The sequence below is a fragment of the Phaenicophaeus curvirostris genome, chromosome 4, assembly GCF_032191515.1.
Source record: "Phaenicophaeus curvirostris isolate KB17595 chromosome 4, BPBGC_Pcur_1.0, whole genome shotgun sequence".
In the NCBI taxonomy this organism is placed as follows: Eukaryota; Metazoa; Chordata; class Aves; order Cuculiformes; family Cuculidae; genus Phaenicophaeus; species Phaenicophaeus curvirostris.
In genome coordinates, this window is record NC_091395.1 from 30,223,914 (window position 1) to 30,248,490 (window position 24,577).

The 24,577-nt window shown below is 38.0% G+C and overlaps 1 protein-coding gene across 2 annotated transcripts in view; it reads right to left on the reverse strand.

Annotated features, from left to right (window-relative positions):
• Positions 1 to 3,371: 3,371 nt before the first annotated feature.
• Positions 3,372 to 24,577, reverse strand: part of MMRN1 (multimerin 1) — a 47,543-nt gene continuing 26,337 nt past the window's right edge. Inside the window, exons 4-8 of one of the 2 annotated variants that reach the window (XM_069855627.1) lie at positions 23,462 to 23,560; positions 18,857 to 19,021; positions 11,997 to 13,976; positions 5,385 to 5,531; positions 3,372 to 4,279 (exon numbers count right to left, since the gene is read on the reverse strand). In XM_069855627.1, the coding sequence (XP_069711728.1) occupies positions 3,858 to 4,279; positions 5,385 to 5,531; positions 11,997 to 13,976; positions 18,857 to 19,021; positions 23,462 to 23,560 (2,813 nt within the window). In that variant the 3' untranslated portion in view covers positions 3,372 to 3,857. Of the gene's footprint in view, positions 4,280 to 5,384; positions 5,532 to 11,996; positions 13,977 to 18,856; positions 19,031 to 23,461; positions 23,561 to 24,577 lie in introns of both variants that reach the window. The other variant, XM_069855626.1, reaches the window with a different exon arrangement.

A 24,577-nucleotide genomic window follows, 5' to 3' on the forward strand; every position in this document is an offset into this window, starting at 1 on the left:
CCTGAAGGGGTTAATGAAATCCATGAAGTTGCTTGGCAATTGTTTCTGCATCCCAGGAGTAGCCATCAGTGAAAAATGTGCAAAGTCCTGATATATATTTTTGTATATTGTTGCTTTGGAAATTTCAAAAGTGGTTTGTTATTTTTTTTTATTATTATTATTTTGTTTTGCATTCTTTTGTACTCTTATGCTCACCTGCCCTAATTTAACTGCTAGGAAGATTCAGCTTTGCAACTGCATTGAAGCACTCATTATCCCACTGTCAAAGGTACGTAGTCACCAGATACCCACAGATTTTGGTGGGTTTTAGCTGCAGTGTTCCTTCTAGCAGATGCATTCAGGTCAATGTCTGAATTCAGAAATGATGGCTTTAATCTCGCTTGCTGCCAGTGTAGATGTGATTATATAGAAAAAAATATTTTTTTTAACAGAAATATCACAGACGTATGGTAAGATGATAATACCCATAAGTCAGCATCAGGCAGGCACATGTTAGCAGGGAAATTTGGCATGAGCAGGAGTGAAGCAGGGTTGTGCTGGCTATTCTGCTAATAAAGGTATGTGAGAAAAATAAACCACTGATCTCAGTATGAATGCTAAGTATATGAGGGGCTGGGGAATGCATTTCAGTGATAACTTGGTTGATATAGGTGAGGAAATGATAATGTAAGCTCCGGAGTAAATTGGATGGGCTTGTCAAAGCCAAACCAGACAAAATGTTGCCATGGTTATTGAGTTACCCAAAGAAAGGGAATATCACTCACTCTGAAGTACAAAGCCTCAGGATGGCTTTGTGGTCCCTCACAAGGGCTGTGAGTAGAGATGAAGGTTCAGATTTGCTGCCTGCTATCATTAGGAAATGCAAATCAGAGTGCGAATATGAAAGCAGAAGGTTGACAAGGTGCCTCAGGAACCACCCTTTCTGGTTGATGCCTAAAACGTTCTCCTGGGATTTCAGACTGATTGCTGTCTATTCTGAATAATGGGTAGGCTGACTGATTTTATTGATCCTCAGTTATTTTTCAGTATTGTTTGCATTATTAGTCCAGGTAGCTCAGGCACACAATCACGGGCCCACAAATAATCCTCAGTGGCCAATGTATCTTCACGGTGAAGAACCTGCATTTCATTTTTTAACAGGCAAATCCAAGAATAACTACTTTTACTACATCCAAGAAAACATTCGAATAGCATAAGAAGGGAAGTGTACATTTATTATTTTAAAAAAATATTATTTCTTTCAGATTTTAAATAGTATAACGAGAATTAGCTTCAGTAGTATTTACTATCAGGGAAATTATTTTTCTACGTGTTACTCCTACAGATGTAATTTTAATCAGAAATCTTATTCTACCCCAAGGAATGTGGAGTTTTGTGAGAAAAAAAAGAAAAGAAAAGAGGAAAGAGAACCAGTACAAGAATATAGAAAGTATCTGGCTGCTGGGAGAAAACAGTGCCTGTGAAGATGAGGACCCAGCTTGAAGAATTTAGAGACAAGGGCAGAAAGGGAAAAGAAAGTCACATTAAAACAGAGATGCAGTCTCTTGTGGGTCATTTAAATTTCATCTACAGAGTAATTTTCATGCCATTTAGCTATAGCCACAGCAGGAATAAAGAGGGATAAACACATTAAAGTGACAAAATCATACAAGGAGGTATTGGGGTTTGTAGTCACAGATCTGATAAAATTCAATGATAGGGTAGGCTGAGTTAGTGCTGTATCAAGAATTTTGAGTGTTTACAGAAAAATATAATATGTGACAGGAGGAAGGTTTATAGCACACTCGTTCATAGTTCATGGCACATTAAGAACCTATCAGGTAAAAAGAACAAAGGATTTCTGACATCTCAACCTGTCAGCAAGATTTGCAGTTGACCCTTGGAGTAGTAGCTGTTTTTTTCTGATCCTTTGAGGAAACACAGGATATTTTAATAACTACTTATGTTTTCAAGATCTCTTAGCAACTAATTAGTGAATTTAGGTCCTCAGAAAATGGGATTGGATGAAAAGCTTTATCAGTTCTCAATTGCTGTCCTTAGGTATAAGCCCCGGTAGGATGCTCCCCCTGAAACTGGAAGAATGCTGTTCAGTGCTGCAGACTTCTTGTAGCTCAGGTAGCCAATGCACACAAGCATGCACTCACAGACACTCTTCAGTACCAATGCTCCTGGTGAAGAACAAGCATTTCACTTTTGAACAACAGAGTGTAATTGTATGTACCTGAGGAAAGATTCTCTGAAATCTCTTAGCCACATACATTATGGGAGAATTCATTCATTTCATGCACATTCATCTTGAGGTCTAGTAGGGTATATTAAGTAATAATAAGAAGAGAGCTGGAGATTCTCAGGTGTTTTCAAGAAAAGTTCCTGAAGTGGAAAACAAAATAATTCAGGGAGCTTCAAAACATTGTGGGCTTTCATGCTTTGTCATAGATCACTGGAGCATGCTGATTAATGATATCTGAGTATAACGGCCATGGAAGGAGAGTGTCTGCTCCTTTAAGGGTAGCTGGTCAAAGGAGCCATAAACAAGATTGTGCAGAGAAAAACCTGCCTGACACATACTGGGGAGGTACTGATGAGAACAAACCTGGCATTAATTGGTAAGGACACTTGGAGTGTGAGGAAGTTAGGGTTTTTTTAGCTAGGAGAATAAGGAAAAGAAAGGAGAAAAACAGACAGAGAAGTAAAGCCTGATGACTTAGCATTAATAAAAGTAATAACCAGAAACAAACCTGGCCAGTCACATCAGTTAATGGGATATCAAGACACTGCAGTAATCTGGGACTTTGCAACTGATAAGGATGCAAATCTGAGGGTTTATTTTTTTTCAGGCAGTCATGGCATGAACTAAACCCACTTTCTTTTATTGGATTGGTGTTTAGAAATCAAATCACATTCTGGCTTATTCAGGCTGAAGTTAATTTCATCTTCCCTCAGTAGTTAGTGAACATAATGGAGAAACAAAGAACATCACAGATTTATAGAGTTCTAACTTAGAAAGTAGATTATCTAACTTAAACTTGTGTACTTTACAGGCCAAAGTTTACATGCTAAAATCTATGTGAAGCCAATAAAACTGCATTTGCTCAAAAACATCTCACCTAGGGGAAAAAACAGCTGTGGTTTAAGTGCTTCAAGCAACACCACCAAATCCACTACAATTTTTTTTCGCATGGCTGTTTATATTCACTGATAAACATAAGCAACTTATTTCTAATCTGAAGGTATCAGTACGCAGCTTTTAACTATTCCACTTTGAGTTTGTTTTCTTGCTAGATAAAAAAGCATGTTACCATACTTCTTACATAAAAAATCATGACTCAATAAAATCTGACATATTAAGGCATATGGTGAATAATGTCAGGCAAAATGAAAAAGAAATATATTTTTTCCAAATATAATACATACAAAGGATTATCACTTGATACAATGAGCTAAGTAGCAACCCAGCATCTGAGTCATCAATATCTGTCCATCACCTTTGGCTTGCACTCATGTTGTAAAGGAACAATCAAAACCAGCTCTGGTTTCTCTTGAGAACTGATTCTCAGGTACCAGGTGTAAGTATGTTTACGCACTGTAGATGGAGAACACGATTAGATTTGTGCTTCCCAGTCATGCTTACATAATAAAGATGCTATTTTGCTCCCATTTCCTACCTGTGGACTCTACTTGTATGTGTAGACGTGGCTACAACCAAGCAGCTTCTTGGAAAATCAGCACTTCAAACACCAACACATTGGTTACTTTGAGAAACTTACTGATGCTAAAGAAACAAAGATTTAAAGGCAAAGATTAATTCACATGCAGGTTGCTTCATTAAACAGTAACTATTTACATTTCTTACTGACTTAGGTACGATACAACAGGTATCCACTAAAGGTAGTTACCGGTGGATACTTGGCTGGTATGGAGCCAGTTGCCAATCTGAGCCAGACTTCTTGACCATAATTTAACTCTAATAAAGCATTTCCAGTAATTACTCTGTCAGTGTACTTGTTACTATTAATATTTTCAGCTTGAAAAGTGAGTTTATCTATTCCATCAATGACCAGATAGCCAGAGACACGTGGACTAAATGATTCGATGGTATATTCAAAAACATAGACCCCCAGATATGGAACATGGAACTTCCCAGTTGCTGGGGCAAATGAAGCTCCATAGTTGACATCCAGATTGTTAAATCTGATGGGTCCTGGAGTCGTCATTCCATACGTATGAGAGGCAAAAAAGGCCACCATAGGTGCATATCTGTATGATCCTTTTGAAAAATCTGGAAAGATATAAAGAATAATTTCAAGTAACGCTACATTGTAGAAAGGCAACTCTGAGCAGCCAGAAGATCACAAGCTGCTTTTCTGGATTCACATAATCTAGTAACTTGAGCAACTGAAGCATAGTATTTCTGCATAAACACAGAGTTTTTCTGCATTGTATAAAAAGTAATTTTCTTCACAATTAGAGCTAGGAGTACCCAGAAAAGAACAATTTTAAAAAAAGCAAGAGAACTTTATATTTATCTATACTATGTTATTATTGAGGGAGCTGCTATTTTTCTTCTTTCTCCACCCCCGCATTTTTCCTACCCCAGGATCTCTTTCATTGTTCATCTGTGTGTGCTGAAGCCAAGATTTTTTTTCCACAAATCTTAGACAAACACTGAAGAGGATTAGCACTCCTGATGTTAAATGAGGGAATAAAAGTATATGCTTTTCTCTTCAAGTTGAGCCTGCACACTATGATTCCCTGCCACTGTACGAATGATTTTATTCAGTATTTGTATGCTGTCGTGAGTGAGAATCAGCCAAATGGCTGCTGAAAGCTGCATAAAATTCATATTCCATGTTGCCTGGATGTAAATTATTTATTTGTTCTCTGGATTGAATAAGAACTGTTTCTCCTTTTCTTTTTTGAAATATATTTTTAAGGGATGCATCCTTTGCTGATGAAAATCAGAGGTATGCCTAAATTAATTCCTTAAGGCCATAGACCCACACATCATGGTAGCTACTGATATTTATAGAACATTTACGGCTATGCTGAAGCCAGTATTCCCCAGTGATGTGATTTTACCTCCCCCTTTGAATTCCATGACATCACATTCAAATACATCTATTGCACACCCTGCCACTCTGCACAATTCAGAAGGGAGTTTTATGGCTGGCCCTAGAGCAATTTAATCCCATCATCTGGTCATATTAAAGAAAGAGATCGTGAGTCACCCTTGGGGATTGATATCTTCAGCACCAAAACACTGGACACTGCTACTTGAGTTGGCACTCATTAAAGTGCAATTTGAGACCTTTGACCAGCAAATGCTCTCTAATTAGGCCCTGGGGCAAAGCCCATACTGCTAGCATATTGCATTCTTTACTTACCTACGCTCAGAGAATTGTCATTCACCAGCTTCATACTGCAGTTGACTCCTCCAAAGGGGTGGCGACAAGCACAAATAAAGTGCTCTCTGCTGTTGATACAGGTTCCTCCATTCTGGCATGGGGAACTGACACAAGCTGAATACTGCCCTGTGATAGAGAGGGAGGAAAATCAGCAAGCTCAATTGCAATGTCATTACACTGACACTTCCCAAGTTTTCAGTATTTTGGAAAGTCTCCTTGTCAATTCTTAAAGCCAGCGGAATTTCTCCTGAGGTTCTTCTTGAAGACTAGCTTCAGATCTTGTCCATGACGTTCAAACCTTTTAGTAGTTCAGCCCCTCTCTTTGACTGAACACAGCATGCCCTCAGCTAGCCTCCAAGATACTCAGAATTACCTATAAATGCTGAATTCTGCTTGTTTCAGGGGACACGTACATGTAACAAGATGAAAGATTTTACAAATCTACCTTCTTTGGAGCACCTCAGTCAAGAAACATTATGAGAACCATTAAAAGATTGGTATGTCTGAACATCTATGACTGTAAAGTCCAAGAGACTCCTGTCAACAAAATTAGACAGTCTGCAATCATGTGATTAAAGAAATATTTTCAATCAGCTAATTAATCTTCACTAAGAATGAGACTGTGCCAAGAGGATTGGAGCTGACAATACTGCAGGAGCCTTTCAGAAACAAACAGCAAATCTTGGAAGAGACAATACTAGCATATCCAATGTTATTTCCTTCTTTTGGTGTGACAAAAGAAGTAGTGATTTTCCTGCTGGTTCAGGCAAATCTGTGCTTTGGGTTCATTCTGCTAGTGCAGGCACAGAAGGCTGCTCTTTTTGGACAGAACTGATTTATCCTTGATCATACAAACCCACAGATTTTGTATTGCTGGTGTACACATTGGACTGTTCTGTCTATGGCATTACGCATCCAGATGCATCACACCCACTGCAGGAGAGTCTGGCTACTGGTGATGAAAGATTTTAAATGTTATCCAAACCACTTCCAGAACTTGTCCTTGCCCATAAATAACTCAATTCTAGGATATCTAAGTTGTAAGATTTGTATTGCAAGAAACACGAATTATATAAAACAGATGGTTTCGCAGATCACCCTTGCTGAGGATGTTCTTGCCTCTCTTCCTGACTATGTATGAGCTGATCAAATCATGCTCAGCCAATAGGGAGAAATCTACCAGTCCACTGCTGCTGAGCTCTGAGACAGTAACTACCAAGTGTAATTGTACAACTACTATATGTTGCCATAGCAGTTTGCGGTGAAGAATATTCAGGCCACATAAAAATTAAATATTGCCATGAGAAATTACGAACACAAAGCATTCCCAAGACATACAGTTTTGCTTTCTCTTGCTTTGGTTAAATAAGAAAGTTTTAGAAAATGAACCTTTTCTTTGCCAGGAACTACTAGCAGTGCTCTGGAAAGACAATCCCATACAGTCCTTTGAAGTCAAATCTAGACTGTTAGGTGGGAACTGAAAAAACCTTTCACAAAAAGTTCTACTTATTGCTAAGGAAATGTTAAACACAATCTTCACATAGACATCTCAAGTAATGCCCATGGTTATCTTCAGATTCCCATCAAGTATTTCACAGACTGCTGCATTGTACAGTGCCACTTGGATTTGCACTGGTGTAGTATATGGACTTAAAAACACAACAGTAATTCTTTTCACAGAAAATAATGTCCATCCAATAATGCCTGAAATACAGCAATTTACGACTGTCATGACTAGGGTCACAGCAACTGGACATGAGGAAATAATGTTTTTCTTAGACAATAGTTTTGCTGCCCATTTAATTGAAGTTATTTTTCACTCACATTTACAAAAAGCATCTACAACATTTCACTCATATTTAGCAGGCATCCACATATTTACCAAGTAGGAAATCAGAAAAGGAAGGAAAACAGCTCATTGTGCTGACTGTATCATATTCCTGAAATACAAAAGCTTTGTGTAAGGACACGGCAGCCTTGCTGTTAACTGGTCTCCATTTTTCATAAACAAGTAGTAATTCCAAGAAACAGGAAAAAGATCACAAAAAGGAAATGACAATCAGATTGAGACTGTTTGCTGAGAGGTGATTTTGCCTGAACTTAACCTTGGAGTTAAATCAAATCCAGAGATAGCTTTACATGCAATAAATAAACCCTCCAGGCACAGCATTGCTTAACAGCAGCTGAGGAGTCTGCTCCATTTGCTAAAACTAGAAGAAGCTGTGAAGAGTTTGAAACAAGTTAGGATTGTCAGGCTAAGAGGCAAATGCCCTAGATCTCCACTGAGCAGGTAATCTCTGTGTAACTTCCATGCAGTCTTACAGTAGTACGGATTTACTGCCATTTCAGGCTGAGGTTGCCTCTCTGCCCAGTGTTTTCTTTTTCGTTTTCCTTTCTGAAGGGCTTCCTGAGTTCCTAGATCTGTATTCTTTGCTTGGGATAAAGATGCCAAGAGGTTCAGACTACGAAATGCTTCCTCCTATAGTACATATCCTATTTTTAATTAATCTTTCACAACTTAATAGTGTAGATGAGTAAAAGAGACACTCTATAAATTAAATTGAAAGCTTAAATTGTAGCTATTAATAGCAGAATATAAACTGAATGCAGTTTCTGTTTACGCTCAGTATGATAGCATTGAGGAGAGCCAGTTAATGCTGAGGTTTGCTACTCTTCAGGAGGGCAAGCAGCCAGAAGCTCTTTTGGGAAATAGATTTCTAATGCTGTACAAATAAATCTTCAAGAAAATAATGGAGCTCTGTCAGTATCTATTCGGAGGTTGTTTAGAAGGAAATCAAATACTTGGCAGTTTAATGGTCTCCTTATGGAAAGAAGTGACTCCAGGGGTTCAATTTGGGAATGTCTGAACAGGAAGTAACTTACCAAAATTTTCTCAATATTTAGTTATCAGTAACTGTCCCTTGAGAAGCCCTAGGAGACTAAAAGAGACTGGGAAGCTACTAAACCACTCTGCTTGCACAGGGTCACACTGGTGGTCAGTCTACAATTACTAATCATCTCTAGCTTAGCACTTTCAGTCTGGCAGTGGTAAAAGCGATGAGCATCCTCAGTAGCCTAGATGTGAGGAGTGTCAGGGAGCACTGGAAGAGGGGCAGCCCCATCTGGGCCAACAGCCAGGAAAACAGAGGGTGAGAGCAGGGCTAGTGCCTCACCAGGAGAGGTGACAAGAACAGCATGGCAGGTTGATCGTGGAAACCTGGGTTTTCATAGCCCAGCGTGACTCAAAAAGCCTGGGATTTTGGCTTGAACTGAAACAGGAATTCCAGGCCTGTGGGCAGAGGCTAGGTAAGGATGCTCAGGGCAGGTAAGGCTAACAGCGCACTAGGTTCTGACAGGGAATCTGGGTATAAATGCTGTGTAAGGCAGTGCAAAAAAAGCACAAAGACTAACCTGCAGTGCTCTTGGGCAAAAAGCAAAGAGGAGAGGTGCCTGAGCTGTGGTCTCCAGTTTTAGATAAGGGCAGATTGTTAAAATTCATCTGATCTACTTGGACTCTGACAACTCTGCTTCTCTGTTAAGCAGAGGTATCTAATACTTCCAGTGTGATGATTTCAGGATCACTAAATTAAGAACAACAACACAGTTTCCTCTGTGCATTAGCCTAAAGAGTAAATATGCAAAATTGAAGTATATTTCATCGAACAACTAGAACAACTATCAACTTGTGCAAATAAAATGCAAGATGCAAAATATTTAAATAGGTTTATTTTTATTTCACTGCAGGTTTGAATGATAAAGCAACAAAGGAGGCTTGCGTTTCTGTGAGGAGTCAGAAATCATGTGGAAACAGAATCAGAAATAAGACAGAGAAAATGAGAATGAAAAGAAGTTACCACTCACACATGGATGCACTGTTTTATGAACAACATTATACAACATAGCTGCATTCACAGTTATTCATGGTCATGGAAGGGTGGCATAATCTGCACAAAACAAACCCACAACTAGTGCAAGACAGGCAACAAGAGAATGCATTCGCCTTTGAAAAGCACAGCCACTTCTAGGTTTTCTAATAGCACTAAATGGCAATGGGAAAATGGAAACTGAGCTAAGCTGCCCTCATGCTTCATCACACGATTCTGCAGTAGAACAGTGTATTGGAAAGTAGGACTAGGCATAATCCATACCCAGGACTAATAAAGAGTTTACTGTAAATTTTTCTTTAAAGGCTGTCATGTCCCCTATGTTAGCTACATATAGCTGTCTTAAGACCATCACTTTTTATTCATCCCAGGTTGCCAGTACAGTCAATAACAGGAAAAGTGTTAGATTTTTTGTCCCTCATACAAGTATTGCAGCCCTGGCTGACATAAATATTTTCTTTGTTCATTCTACAGCACGGGAATTTCCAAACCAGTAAGTCCCTGCATAAATAATGCAAAGCCACGTTATTTCACTGACTACTGAGGAAAGTAGTATCTCAAGGCCAAATCCTGAACCCATTAAAGCCAACGAAAATCCCAGTCTGTTAGAGTAGGATCAAATATTGAACATATTGGAATCAATGGGAATTGTTATTCACATCTTTGTAGAAATTTATTCTAATCTTTTTTTAATTGAAAAAGTTGATCCAAGCTTGAATACTTCTTATGATTAGCCAATCATGCCTTAGGATTTCTTCTAGAAACTTCAGCACACATCTCTGCATGTTCTTCTGGAACTTAGAGAGAAAAACATTTCCCGGAGAAGTAAAAAAGCTACCCAGGCAGAAAATTGTAGTTGTTACTTCTTTAACTTACACAAATACAATGTATGACTTTGCTAGGCATGAAATATCATTGAGTGCAAAAGCTCAATGGAAAAGTCTGCATAAATATAATTATGTAGAAACCTTGCTTAAAACTATGGTTTTTTAACATTTGCAAAGATCTGCACTTTCTGTAAGAGTGTGCATACATCCAACAATTATCAAGGAAGTTATTTGTTAAAATTCAGCATGAGATAAATAATAAATAGGAAAAATGTTCATTAATTAATGGGGCATGAAAAACAGAGCAGGTGGCAGTTTGCTGTGCTCTAGGCAGGTAGCCCTGGTAACATTTTCTGATAAAGTAGAACACTCAAGAGGGATCAAAGGTATCCTGTCTCATTTTCTCGTTGTTTTAATTGTGAACATGGAATACCTGAACTGCAAACCGTGCAGTGGCAGGAACAGGCAAACTCAGAAATTACTGAGAAATAATCACCATTTTTAATATCAAAATATCAAATTACTTTGTAGTAAGAATTTGAAAAATCTCAGTGCATTCTTAAGTGTGACAGCCTGTTGGTAAAGTTGTGTGTCCTCTCTAACTGAAAAGGTATCCAAAGACCAAAATCCTTCAGTAGGAATGGCTCTCCACAGAAGCCCATCTATTAATGGGATTGGGGTTTAGAAAGGGTCCTTTCCAGTGATTAATGAAAAGTGCTGTACCGAGGACAGGAGAAGACAAAGAAGGGATGGCTGGAAAGCAAGGAAAGAAGTGTGGAAAGGGAGAGGGAAAGAAGGGAGGTTGACTCCTGATTTTAGCACATGAACAGAAGTGGTAGCTCTTACTACCCCTACACCTCTTCACAAAAGGGGCTAAATATAATTTCAGAAATGTTCACAACTTTGAGAATGCTTTACAGAAATTAATTAAGTCCAGGTATTCAAAAGTATCTGAATATCTATCAGTCATTCAGGAATTTGTCTCACTTATTTTAATGTGAATTAGTATCCTCTCGGGATTTTTAGGCACTTAACCACTCTTCATTTTCTGTATTTTCTATGAAATGGTATTTCCATATAACATTACCTTGTGCTGTTGATTTTCACTCAAATATGATTCCAAGAGACCTAATTCAGAGTTTGTATGTCTGTGAATTCATCCCTATAAATTCATGCCACGTGAAAACACTCTTATTTAAGTTCAGAAGAGAATCACACTCAAAGTGTCCTTTTTAAGAATGCAGCTCCTATTCAGCTGAACTGTTCTCCAGATGGACTTGAGTCAAACCTACTTTATTGGCTGGGCTCCTGATCCTGCAAGTACACAGTGTTGTAATTGTAACTGCACTAATAATCTCAATGAAAAACTGAAGATGCTGGCAAAAGCTACAGTTATTTAGTGTATTCACTTTCTTCAGGTTTTTGACACTTTCCATCTCCATTGACACTGGAAAGTACTGATGCAACTCCAGATTTCTCTCCCAGTTTGTATGTTTTCTTCTCCAAAATTGCTAATTGAGACGCAGGCACAAAATTATTGCAGTTTAAATTTTATCTAAATTGTCAGTTACATTTGAAAGGTCATGCTCTCAGCCAAGTGTGTGTGCACGCACATGTGTCTTAAACTGATCAGATGTGAATTTATTAAGGAAAATTAAATGGAGCTTCTTGAAGCCTTAGTGCAGAGTTTCCTCAAAAAAAAAAAAATCTCTAGAAAGCCAGAGCACGTAGTAATCTCAAGTTCCCTTGAAACGCTCTTTATGGCAGTCTTTGGACTTTTTTTTCATCCTCAGTCAAGTTCTGTTACATCAGTTCATCACAATGGTTACATAAACCTTTATAATAAAGGCTCTAATTTTTAATAGAATAAAATATGTTACCTGGATCTATAGTGTTATCCGTGTTTCTCTGACTTCGGCTTGCCAGGTTCATGGTGACATTTGCTGCTCCTTTTTTCACTGGGGCTGGTTTCTTTATAAATGGTTGCACCTGCTTCTGAAATTTGGTGAAGTTGTTCATTGCACTTGCCACCAATATGTCAATATGCTGGGTTAAATTGGTCAAGATAGTTCCTGCTTTTACTTCAAGCACAGATTCAATGAGCTCTTTGAAGCCTCTTTGCAGCAGGGGGACATCTGGCTGAGCAAGTTTAATTAGCACAGGTATACTTGCATTCAGGTTTTGGATGCTGTGATTGGTATCCTGACACAACCCCCAGGCTTCATGAGCAGTTTTGTTCAGAAGTGGAATACTGTTTGAGAAGTGGATTGACTTTGCTTCCAGGGCTCTGATCCTGGAACTCAGTGTCTGGAGCTGAAGCGAGACCAGTTGTTCTTTCTCTGAGGAAGTAGCTTTGGCATTTTTCAGTGAGACACAGTTGTTTGCCAAAAACTTGGACATTTTTGACTCTACACTCAGAAGGCGAATCTCATGGTCCTTTGATTCCTCCACAGAATCAAACAGTTTTTCCTCCAGGCGGCTAATAACTTCTTGCTGATTGTCCACTTTTGATGATGTTTCATTTAAAATATAGAAAAATCTTCTGAAATTGTGCAGGATAATTTTGTCAGACTCTTCATATGGAAGATCAGAAAGAGACTGAGCCACTTTTGAAGTGGATACGTACTTGTTACCAATGAGCAGTGTCTGGAGGGATTCATTCAACTGTTGGAACTGGGGAATGAAAGCTAGGAGGCTGTGCAGCTTCTCAGCTCTGCCACAGCAGACTTCAGTCTCATTTCTTAGAACATGTAGTGTGTCTTTCAGTACATAGTTATCTTGAATAGAATCAATAGCACTGTTTATTACTATCATGGTCTTGTTTAATCCATCTTCTATTTCCATGGAGCATTCATTAATACGATTCTCAAACAGTTCCTGATAAGCTTGAGATTCATTTATAAGTCCTTCTTGAGTTTTGGAAAGCTCCTTAATTGCAGAACTCATTCTGTTAATGACAGTCGTGAGGTTTTTAATCTTCTCATTAATCGCTTCAGCTTGGATTTGTTGTTCATACTCTGAAGTCAGACTGAAAGGTACTCCTTGTTCAATCAAGGGCTGCAAGATCTCCATATCGTAGCACAAATCATTAATTTGCTCATTCATTTTGTCCACTTTACTGTCCAATGGAAGGACCAGGTCAGAGAGACTTTTGTTTAGGACAAGCACATTCTCTTGGGTTGCTGTCAGCTGTGTTTGGAAATTTCTTCTGCTCTCTGACAACATGTCATTGCAGACTCTCAGAACAGAGTCTCTGTGAATTTCCAGTGCAACACTGAGATTGCTAATCTTGCTGTCTTGGACACTTAAGTCATCATAGATCTGCAGCACCATCATTCCTTGCTTCTTAACTTTCTCATGCAGTGTGAACATGAACTCTGTAACATTGTACTCTCTGTCTTTATCTGCTGAAGGGATGTTTTGGCTTGAAGACTGTTCAGCTGATAACAGCTGTTCATGAGCATCTTTAATTTCAGTAAGAGTCCTATTTAAAGATTCATAATAAATGACACTTCTCAACTGTTGATGCTCCAAGTTGTCTTCCAACGATTTCTGCTTTTCCTGGAAAGCTTTCATAGGTCCGTCACAAGTAAGGGTCATTTCCTCTTTCATCTGCACCATATGACTCTTTAGCTCCAGAATATCAAGCTTTGTTGGCCCACTGCCCATCTCCTGGGCAAATTTTTGTTGTGTTTCATTCAGATGCTTGACTAATTCTTTTGTGTTTTCAAGATCATCTGACAAACTAGACACAATCTTGAAAATTTGAGCCACGCTCCCTTGCATTTCAACTTGAAATGCTTTTAACTGTTCTCTGACAATGTCTTTGATTACTTCATTAATACTTCTTGATTTCAGACCTTTGGGGAAAAAAAGGAGAAATAGGGAAATAATCAAACCAATTGTGTTAGTGACATCTAAATTTTTCCACAATGTGAGAAAACACAGTGCTGTGCACAAGTGAAACACACACACCCCCACCCAAATTTACTCACCCATATAGCAAAATTTATAGCTTAGGGATGTAGAGGATAGCTAATAGTGTTTGAAGACATGTCCCTGTTTCTACTGAAATCAATAGGAGTTTTGCTATGATTTTGAAAGGGCAAACTCAGACTCCGCATATGTGGTATCTTCTCTGATCTCCTAGCTAAGCTGTTTCTGAGCACTGAAATGAGGACAACTGTGTGCTTTTGTGGCTTGCTTATATGAAAATAATATGTCCTTTCTCCCCAGGGAAAGTTATGAAAACACACCTGCTTTATCATCACTATGGTCAAGAAGAGACAGCATAGATTATTACCTTCCTATTATATTGTATGTGGTAAGTAATAATACAACACACTATAGTGAGAAAGAAGCAAAACAAACAGAATAACCTTATTGAATATCTGAAGGCAGTAACATGACAACTGCTGTGAAAGGCACACATTTCAAAGATACAGAACTTTAGTTAATCTTGCATGCTACAACTCCTTATAGGACCTAGGAACACCGATTCTGAAAAGCACCAGACACAGGTGAATGTGTGAGAATTCTCCTGTGAATAACATAAAAATATATCTGCCAAAAGAATGGTTTTGTTCAGCAAGCCATAGAGAAGCACAGCGCTTTTTCTGTTCAGGAGATATATTTGAATTACACATGTGTTTCCAGCTGGAAACAGAAACAAAGCAGTTGATAATATTTTCTTTTTGAGAACTATAAATGAGTCTCAGTCTTCATTATGTCAGGTAAAAGGGATAGTAAACACCTCTGATACTTGGAGAAACATGTCACTTGTTCAGACTGGTTTCTTTCAAGGCAGGTATAATATTCTAGCCTAGAAAAGAGTCACTTCAGAAATATAGCATGATATTCCCTAAGCAATAAACTCACTTACTGTCAACCAGGATCACAGATATAACAGAAATTTTTGACAAAGTATAAAAAAAACCAAAGGGATAACACTGAGATTGTCTTTATTACTTTACTTTTTACTACCTGAACAGCAAGTAAATGACTAGGCTGTTGTATACGCATGGATGTTCACATGAATGTGCGCACTTACACACAGAGCTTTGTCAGTGAACTTCAGTGAAGAAAAAACAGTAAGATAAGGTGCCTGAGAATAAGGTTGTCCTGGCAGCTGAAAGGAAGAACCAAGATATGAATGCAGAGTAAAATAACAGACACGTAGAGAAACCACTGTAACTGGTGATGTGGTCAGATTATTTTATGATGTTGAAAAAATTCTGTGCTTTAAAAGGCATAATGGCCTGTGAAGAAAAGTTTAATGGCCATGGAAAGAAACAAGATTGCTCTACACTTTTTCTGAGGAATTAATTAAATTTCTTCATCTAAGCAACAAATCTGGATAACAGATTGGCTGATTTCAGGTTGGTAGAACTTGATTAAACAGATAGCCTTGGGTTTCTCTTCTTGCTGTCTAGGACAGCTAGGTACCTGATAAGCAAGTGCTGTTCCAAAACTCACCAGGGGCTGTGGGAGCATGTTTCTCACCAAAAAGACTAGACTTAAACCTGTGTTGTAGGTGACAACTGAGCATATTCTTAAGCCTGAGCTGAGAATACACATGAGCACACTCATAGGTGTAACTCAAGTTCTCTGATGCTCATTTTGGAATGGAAAGGTCCAAACCCCCTGTGAACATTAAAGATTGCTTGTACTTTTTATGAAACTATACATTTTAGTTTTAACTCCCTAGCTGAAATCTAAAGTGAGTAATTACTTTGTGTCAACATATATTCCCTTTGCAGTTTCATTTATTTGAAGAATAATTTGCAAAATAAATATATGCTCACAGGAGACTGAGTTAAGGCTATATATCGAGCTGCAAATGGCATTTCTGACTTGGAAGTGGTTAACACTCCATCATCAAGTTCATTTTTAAAGGAGTGTACTTTTTAATAATGAAGAGGAAGGGAGTCTATAAAAAGGCCCAATGTGGCGTGAAAGCAGGAAGAAAGAATAGCAGTTTATTAAATTAAAGGGAGAACACTTTTCTAAGGATAAACTAGAAACAGTGGCTTGAGTACTGGAAACAACTTGGAAAATCCACGACAGGTTTCAGTACTCTAGTTAGAGAGGCATATCAGTTACTTCAGTGAGTGTTGCCCTGTTTCAACAGATGACAGTTCTGTAGAACCAAAGAATATTTACAGATGAAACCAAGATATCAGGACTTTGTAAACTGTATTAAATCCTTTGTTCACAGAAAGAGACCTCACTCCCATCAAACCCCAGTACAAAGCTGGGCAGCCAACAGAATTTCTGTGATCAGAAAAAAGCAAATGAATTATGATTAATGATTAATGATTTATGATGAACAAAGGACCAGGGCACTATAGAAAGAAATGGAAAAGTAGGGGATGAAGAGAGAAGTCTGAATAGCATGAAGCAACTACAAACTTAACTGTCCTTTGAAAGCACGTTGCTTCAGGATGGTAGTGATAGTGCAGAAAGTTGTGTCTTGCTTCAAGTGAGTTTCTGCAAGTAACCTTTAGCAAATCTGCTCTGTCTACGCTGTACATCAATAGGGCAGCATGGAAACTCCTTTCAGCTCCTGCTGCCTCTAGGATGCTCTTTGCCCACTTGGGATATGACTGACAGATATTCCCTGCAGAGAAACTGCATTTGCCCTTCGACACTACACATACAAGCCAACAGAAAACCTCGTTCTCTCTGCCCAGCTCCTTTCATTCCTGCTGTTTACCTGTGTACAAGCCAAGAACAACCTGTATTGGAGTGCCCACAATTAGAGTCAAGGAAAGTAGTTGATAGCAACATTTTCATTAGATTTACTTGAGTAGTAGACAGATTGAGAACATAAATCAAAAAGGGGCCAGCAAATGGAGATTTAATCTAAGCAGGTAAAATAAAGAGCACTGCAGGTAAAAACAATTAAGGCTTAAAACACATTTGCAGAGAAGTGTGAAATAATGGGTTTTTTCTACCGCACATTTCAATTAGGTCTTGGGCCCTTAAATATAGATAGGGAATGGAGATGCCAGAGAATAGGATGCAGCAAAAAGACCTCTTGGAATAGTATAAAAATGACAGCTAGAATGAGTGGAAGATAAAAAAGAATGAAGAGAAACCAGAAGGGAAATGGGAAATATTCGAAGACAAATTAACTGTATGCCCAAGGGTCAAGAATACCATCTAGCAATATGTAGAGAGGTTAAAACAGGTCACTGAGCAAGAGATGGGATAAACTTGATCCAGAGTACAAGACAGCCACCTAGCATGTAACACGAGCAACTCAGGAGACACAGGAAGACTGAAACTACAAGAAACGGGACCACATTTAGTAAATTCAAGGGGAATACAAAAGCACTTACTGTTTCATTTAGTTTTATCTCAATTTATGGATCTCTAGTTCTCTTGTTGTATTTTTAAACAATAGAAAAGTCCTTTGGATTCTAAAGCATTACCATGCTTTAGCCCCAGATGGCAGCTAAACAGTACACAACTGTTCTCATCTCCCAGTGGGGTGGACAACAGAATCAAGAAAGAAAAGGAAAACTCTTGGGTTGAGATAAAGACAGTTTTAAAAGAACAATAAAAGGAGAGATGATAATGATAAAAAAATACACCTGATCACTGTCCAATGATTAACCTGTCCTGAGCAGTGATTCCAGTGAGTGCAGTGACAGGCAGCGAGTGCAGAGATCATAGCTAGTGCAGAGATCACAGCAAGAAGAACACTGGACACAGAACCTAGATTGCTTACCCGCATCGCAGCTTAATTCCCATTTTATACTGAGCAAAATGTTAAGGCATGGAATATTCCATCGGCCAGTTTGGGTTAGCTGGCCTGGCTGTACACTAATAAAACATGGGAAAATGGAAAATCCTTGATTTCTTAACAACTAAAAAAACCAATGTATTTTCCACATTCTTATACTAAAGTTAAAAAGCAGCAGCTACTTGGAAGAAAACTAATTGTCTCAGACAAGCATAAATATTACCTGGCAACAACTAAAACAATATGTGCTATCAACATTATTCTCACACTAAATCCAAAATACAGCAGCCACTGGGAAGCCCAGCTGAAACCAGGATAAGTGTATAATACAAACAGTTTGAGGGAAAAATCCTGAAAAATGAGAAATACATTGCATATCAAGGAAACAAAACCTTCAGTCCCCATGTTTGTTAAGCACCACATCTATGTGGATAGCAAACAGATTTTGCTGAAGGATTCAAAAAAATGGATGCATAATTCTGCTGGCAAAGGTCTGCCCAACCTCCTGATCCCTGGCTGTGTCTTTCGTATCTAAAAAATGTCAGTACAGATGTTTATCAAAAGTAGCTTGATATGATCGGAGGCAAATTATCCAGCAGGATGTTTGTCATGCTATAAACACAACCACCACAGAATTTCTTATACATTTTCCTTGCATATGTTAATTATGTATTAAAGAATATTACTTAGACTCAGCAATAAAAAATAGAGATAAGAATATCTGTAAAAGCTCTCAGTAACTGGAAATGCCTCAATGGTGGCTTAAGTTACAATGTAGATGATGTACCCAAGAATGTAAATTTTTTGTCACTATAAAAGACACCATAACAAATGTTGAAATAAACAAAACCCTCTATTATGAACTGAAACTAAAAATGCACTTTCCTATAAGTGTTAAGTAATAGAATAGGACAGTTTATGAATGCTTTTAGCATTTTTTTTTCTGGCATCTTTAATTGGTGAATGACTGCATTAACTCCTTTTTCTTACCTTTTAGAAAAGTCTGGAAGTCTCTGTCTTTATCTTCACTGATTTTGCCTTCCAGAGAAGAAAGCATCTTGTTCACATCATTTAGTGCAGCAGCAATGCTGTCAACCTTTTTCTGTAGAGAAGTCAGTTTCATCTCCTGACTGCTAATCTTCTTGTTCATCTTTTCTGTAAGTTCTTGGTCAGAGAACAAAATGAGAAGAAAAAAAAAAAAAGGTAGTGTTAAAACTACCTGTAGGGTGGAAAAAAGATAGTATAATTGACTTGAGAGACCTTAGCTGGAAGTGGGGTGAGAGTTTCTGAATTTTTAGTCTTGAGTGAATTATCTTAATTTTTGTCATGTATCATGTATTAGTGACATCCAGCAGCACAGCAGTAACTAATTACTGAAGCATCTGTAGCCATTATAAAGTATTTATAATTCTACAAGAGTATTTTGAATGGTTAACATATTTTAATCAGCATAATGCCATTCTTCCTCCACAGAGCATCCCTACAGGGTATTCAGTTAGCTCTCATTTAGTCTACCTTTTTTAATACAATCAAAAACTCATTGATTTTTTTTTCTTACCATTTATAACATAACTTCAAGAATTTCAGGGCTTGTGTCTGAAGGAATAAATCATCTTTTCAGTGCTGGGGTCAAAACAAAGACTTATTCAACACAGCAGCAAGGCAGAAAAACAGCTAACATTATTAATGACTTTGGAATAATCGTTAGTCTGTCCTTAAGAAAAGATGCCAAAACTGTGAAATCAAGTTTATTTTAAAACCTGCCCAACTTGTTTGTGACACTTGTAGTCTCTTCAGGTATAAAAAGGCCTAGCTGGATGCTTTTAAGGTACTTAGTGGTAAAGAAGGCCTTGGTCTTGCAAATTAAGACTCCACACGACTTCAGTTAGCCCTCTGAGTTTCATAGCTGGCAGAATAAGACTTAGTTGAGGATTTTCAGAAGATGCTGTAAAAGTAAATGTTCTAATTCCTGTAAGAAAAGGTACAAAGTCTCTTCAGTTCCTTCAACAACTCAGCCTAAACGGCCTACATTAAATACATGATATACGACTTTACAAGATCCAGGCTGTCCTATTTCTTAATAAACCGCCATGCAAGAGATTCTTTAGCAGTACATACAAAAACTTATCAGTGTAAATTTACATTATTGCTATTGATTTTATGCTCTTTTCATTATGGCACCAGTGTCTATTTCTATGGCAGTAAACCGTTATAGTCCAAAAACATGTTGAAGCACAGGGACCTAAAGATTACAACAACAAAAAAGCAAGTTATATGTAAAAGGGCATATTCTTCTTATTAGACTTTATTCTTCAAAATTCTAGTGTGTGAAAAAATAAACATACCATATCTAATTCAGTAACATTTGGAAAAATATAGAAGTTCATGAAATGCACCCATTCGACACAGATGAAGAGTGCCAACACCCATGAGAATACTCTCCTGTAGAGGTACATTAGTTGTAAAATTCATAATTGGTAGAGCCTGGTGAATAAGTCTAGCTGTTTTAGGTTAGGATGTTAGCCTCTCCAGCTGTTTATTTTGCCCATGGTGTCTACTTACACAGACACAAAATTGTATTTATAACTCAGCCACCTAGTTCTGAGTCAGGCAATTCTTCCCAAGAGCACTGTGGAGATAAGCCATCGATGGATCTTCCGAATACTCTTCATCATAATACTACTTTTTGAAAGACAGACGGGTGTGGATACTTTTGCTCCTGTTGAATTGCAACAATGAGAAAGTGATTTGAATTCATTACTGCCTCGTGCATAGTCACCCAATCTGATGACTAAGCTGCAGGGTGCAAAGCTTTCTTCAGTTTGGTTTCTGTCAGTTCCTGCTGAAGGGGCAAGACCTGAGGGGTTCATAGATGAACCCGAATCTGGGGTTTTTAAGTGTCATGGCTGCACAGTGACAGCTGGAAACAGAATCTGGCTTGTAGTGTCCTGGCAGCTGCTGATGGAATATCAGACCAGGGCAGTCGGTTCTGGCCCCAGGTCGCATTTGCAGGGCTGGAAGCCAGAAAAGGTACCTGTCATTCTAAAGGGACCCCATTTTTTTAAAGGCTGAAGAGCCATTAACATGGAGCTCTGAGATTCAAATTTCACAGCTATTTTTCAGAGCAAAATTCCTACTAAGAGAAGTGGCACCTTTCAGTACTCTGTTGATCAAGCTCAGTTTTTCATATGGGTCCTGTCTCCTTTACTAAACAACATCCTCCTCCCTCCAGCACTGGAAAACTTGGTTGTTCACACAATATCACTGAAGGGCAACGGCCTTCTAACTCCTATTTGAAAATACTTTTCTATATCTCCATGCCAGATTCAGTCTCTCCCTCTCCAGATTATGCTTTCTAATTTTTCTATTTGTCTATTATGATTTAAAGTAAGACATGTGGACACAAGCACATACTTGTGCACTATCTCAGTAGAACCCTGTGGCAGTTTAAATTCTGATATCCTGTTCTCCCAACATGCATGAATATCCCAGCACCAGAACAGTGTATTGACAGCTGCAACATACAGACCCAATTTTATAATCTGTGTTGTTCTTTCATTCTGTAAAACGTTTTCAGATATGGGCCACCTGTGTGAATAACACCATAGTGTGTAACAGCTGATGATTATGCAAAAAGCCAGTGTAAACATCCATAATCAAAACATCAACAGATTCAAAAGAAAAGAAAGGTACTAAGAAAGTTCAAGGAACATGTCTCTTTCACAGTCTTTCAAATTTTGCCCATCTTCTGGCTTTTCATAATGTCAAGTACAAGCTCATTTGACAGTATGTAGATAACAGTACCTAATAACTTGCATACAATTTGCCACCAAATGTTTACCCAACAAACACAGTCTCACTCACTGCTGGGGAGTATATCACAAGCAGAGAATAATTTTTTTCAAACAACTTCCTTATTCAAGCATGTTTCATGTATTTCTTTCGTTTTTATTTAAATACAATATGTTGATTGTTGGCAGTTCCTTTGAGTATACAGACTTTATAGATAATTCTGCATTACCAACATCTCTATACCTTTAAAGGGATATACACCTTCGGGTGGTAAAGACTGGAATATAGTATAGTCTGTCAACTACGTTCATACCCCTAAATCATTAATACCTTTTCATTTTTATTTATAAGGAACATGTAATATTTCAATTCATGGTTAATTAGAAAGGTCTGATAAAACATGATTGTTTCTGCTCACATTTTAGTAAGTGTATTCATATATTCATGCCTGGCATGAATAAAATTCTGTTCCCATGAACACTTACACAAACACATATGAAATTAATTTTAATTTTCTGAGACCTTTGTGTGGATAAACTTTTAAGTCGTACAGATGGTAATTGAAAATAAATCTAAAGGGAAGTGAGCACATTCAACAATTCTAGAGATAAAAAGATGGAGAAGCTTTTCATGCAGCAGTCACCTAAGGTAACTTCTCAGTGTAGATCAATATTTGAATAAAAACATTATTGTTACTAACTAGCTCTCACAACGTCTGTACAAACCCTTGCAAGAAAACACTGACATTATTTTCCAAAACCTTATTGTCTAGATAGGTTGAAGTAAACACAGTAGAGAGAACAAAAATAATGTAATAAGAAACAGTCTCAAACATCTGTGATATAAAGCTGTAAACTGTCCCTGCGTGGCTTAGTTATTTGATCATCCCATGTGGAATCACAGAATCGCTTGGTTAGAAAAGACATTTGGGATCATTGAGTCCAACTGTACCTGTCCACTACTGAACCATATTCCTGAGTACTTCATCTCCCTGTCTTCTAAACACCTCCAGGGATGGTGACTTCAACCGCCTCCCTGGGCAGTTTGTTCCAGTGCCCAACAACCCTTTTGGTGAGGAAATTTTTTCTAATGTCTAATCTGAACTTCCCGTGGCACAAGTTGAGGCCATTTCCAACTTGTTCTATCACCTATCACTTGAGAGGAGCCCAACATCCACCCCACTACAACCTCCTTTTAGGCAGTTGTAGACAGTGATAAGGTCTCCCCTCAGCCTCCTTTTCTCTAGGCTATACAGCTCCAGTTCCCTCATCCATTCCTCGTAAGACTTGTTCTCCAGCCTCTTCAAGTAGCTTACAAAACACCTAAGCTGTCCTTGCTAAAGCTTGAAGCATCACTGTTTGGAATTTGAATAAAGCACCATATATTATAAGAAAATGTAGAATAACAAACATCACTACATTTTCTGGTATGACAAATACTGACCTGTATTACTCCTAAATTTGGGGGTTAGGGGGTGTTGGCTGTATTTGTTTTGGTTTTGTTGGGTTTTTTAAAATTTTTTGTTAATTCATCTAGTTCACTCAGCAATATAATAGTTTCTGCAGAATTAATTTCCTGAGTTTAGTTTAGTCACAAGACACTGTAAATGCTAAGCTCCTGGTACCTTTAAATGCAGTTTCTTCTGCCTGTCTTCATCAGAGAAGCATACCACCGAACAATGACTGCTAGGAACTCTAACTGTTCATCCTAGTCTCTTCAGAAGACCGGGATTTTCCTCAATTTGTTTTTGCAGTCACATGGACTGTGACTGGGCTACAGGTGATAGTAATTGTAACAGCTGACCTGGCCCACTGGGGTCCTGAGGAGCTCCTGGTGTCCTCTCACTGACAGTTCTGCTGCTTTCAGCCTGGCTGCTGTGTATAAGTAACTGTTGTTCTTGAGCTAAAAGAGGGAGAAAAAGGAAAAGATGCAAGTGAAACACTAAACACAACAATCAGAATTCCACAAAAGCTGCTTTCTCTCTCTGTTCTATACCAACTTTACCAAAGCCTAATCATCTCCAATGATTTTTGTCATCTGCTTAGTCCATCTATAACACAGAGTGAGACCACATTGATGAAGATTTATAAATGGCTTCCTGAAACTGGAAGGGTTTGATGTTAAAACTAAAACGTCAAAATTTTTCCTATACTGAATGGAATTCTGAGAACTCTGAGGCTAAAAGTCTAGGTGATGATTTTGGATCCACACAAAGACAATACAAAGTTTGTCAGCTATAACGTCAGCTATAAAATTAATAAGGTTTTTCATAACTAAAAAATTAGTTAGGTTTGTTGGAACTAATTTTTTTTTTAACAGATTAATCTTTAGACATGGAAATCTTCCCACTAAAGGCAATGATGATTACAGTATTGCAGCACCTAAAAAATAAGGAACATTTCAAAATATAATCAAGTTTTGAATTCCAACAAATGTAATCTGAGATTTGTGACTGATACACATATTAAAAAGCTTCATGAAGGTGTTAAGCTTGTACATTCTTTCTCTGGTCATGGCAGATGAGATTTTCTGTGCTACGTTTACAACTCAGCCCAGAGATCCCAAAGCAATTTGCAAAAAGCTGGACTAACATAATTGCAATATTACAGTTGGGGAAACTGAGGTCCAGAAATATGAAGTGCCTTCACTCATAAAAATATGGAAAAACTGATCGAGTTGGGAACTGAACTGAGGTTTCCACCTTCGTAACTTATTTCTCTAGGCACTAGGCTTAACTGTGTTGCTTTCAATTCTTTATTGTTAAGAAAAAAAAGAAATATCAATAAAGCAGGCTGTATCTGCTAGTGTAAATTCACACCAATTTTTATATGCTTGCTCATTTCATGAAGTATTTTGGAGTGGATTTTTTTTCCAGCTCTAGTACATCTAAGGAATGCCACTTATGTGGCACTGATGTGA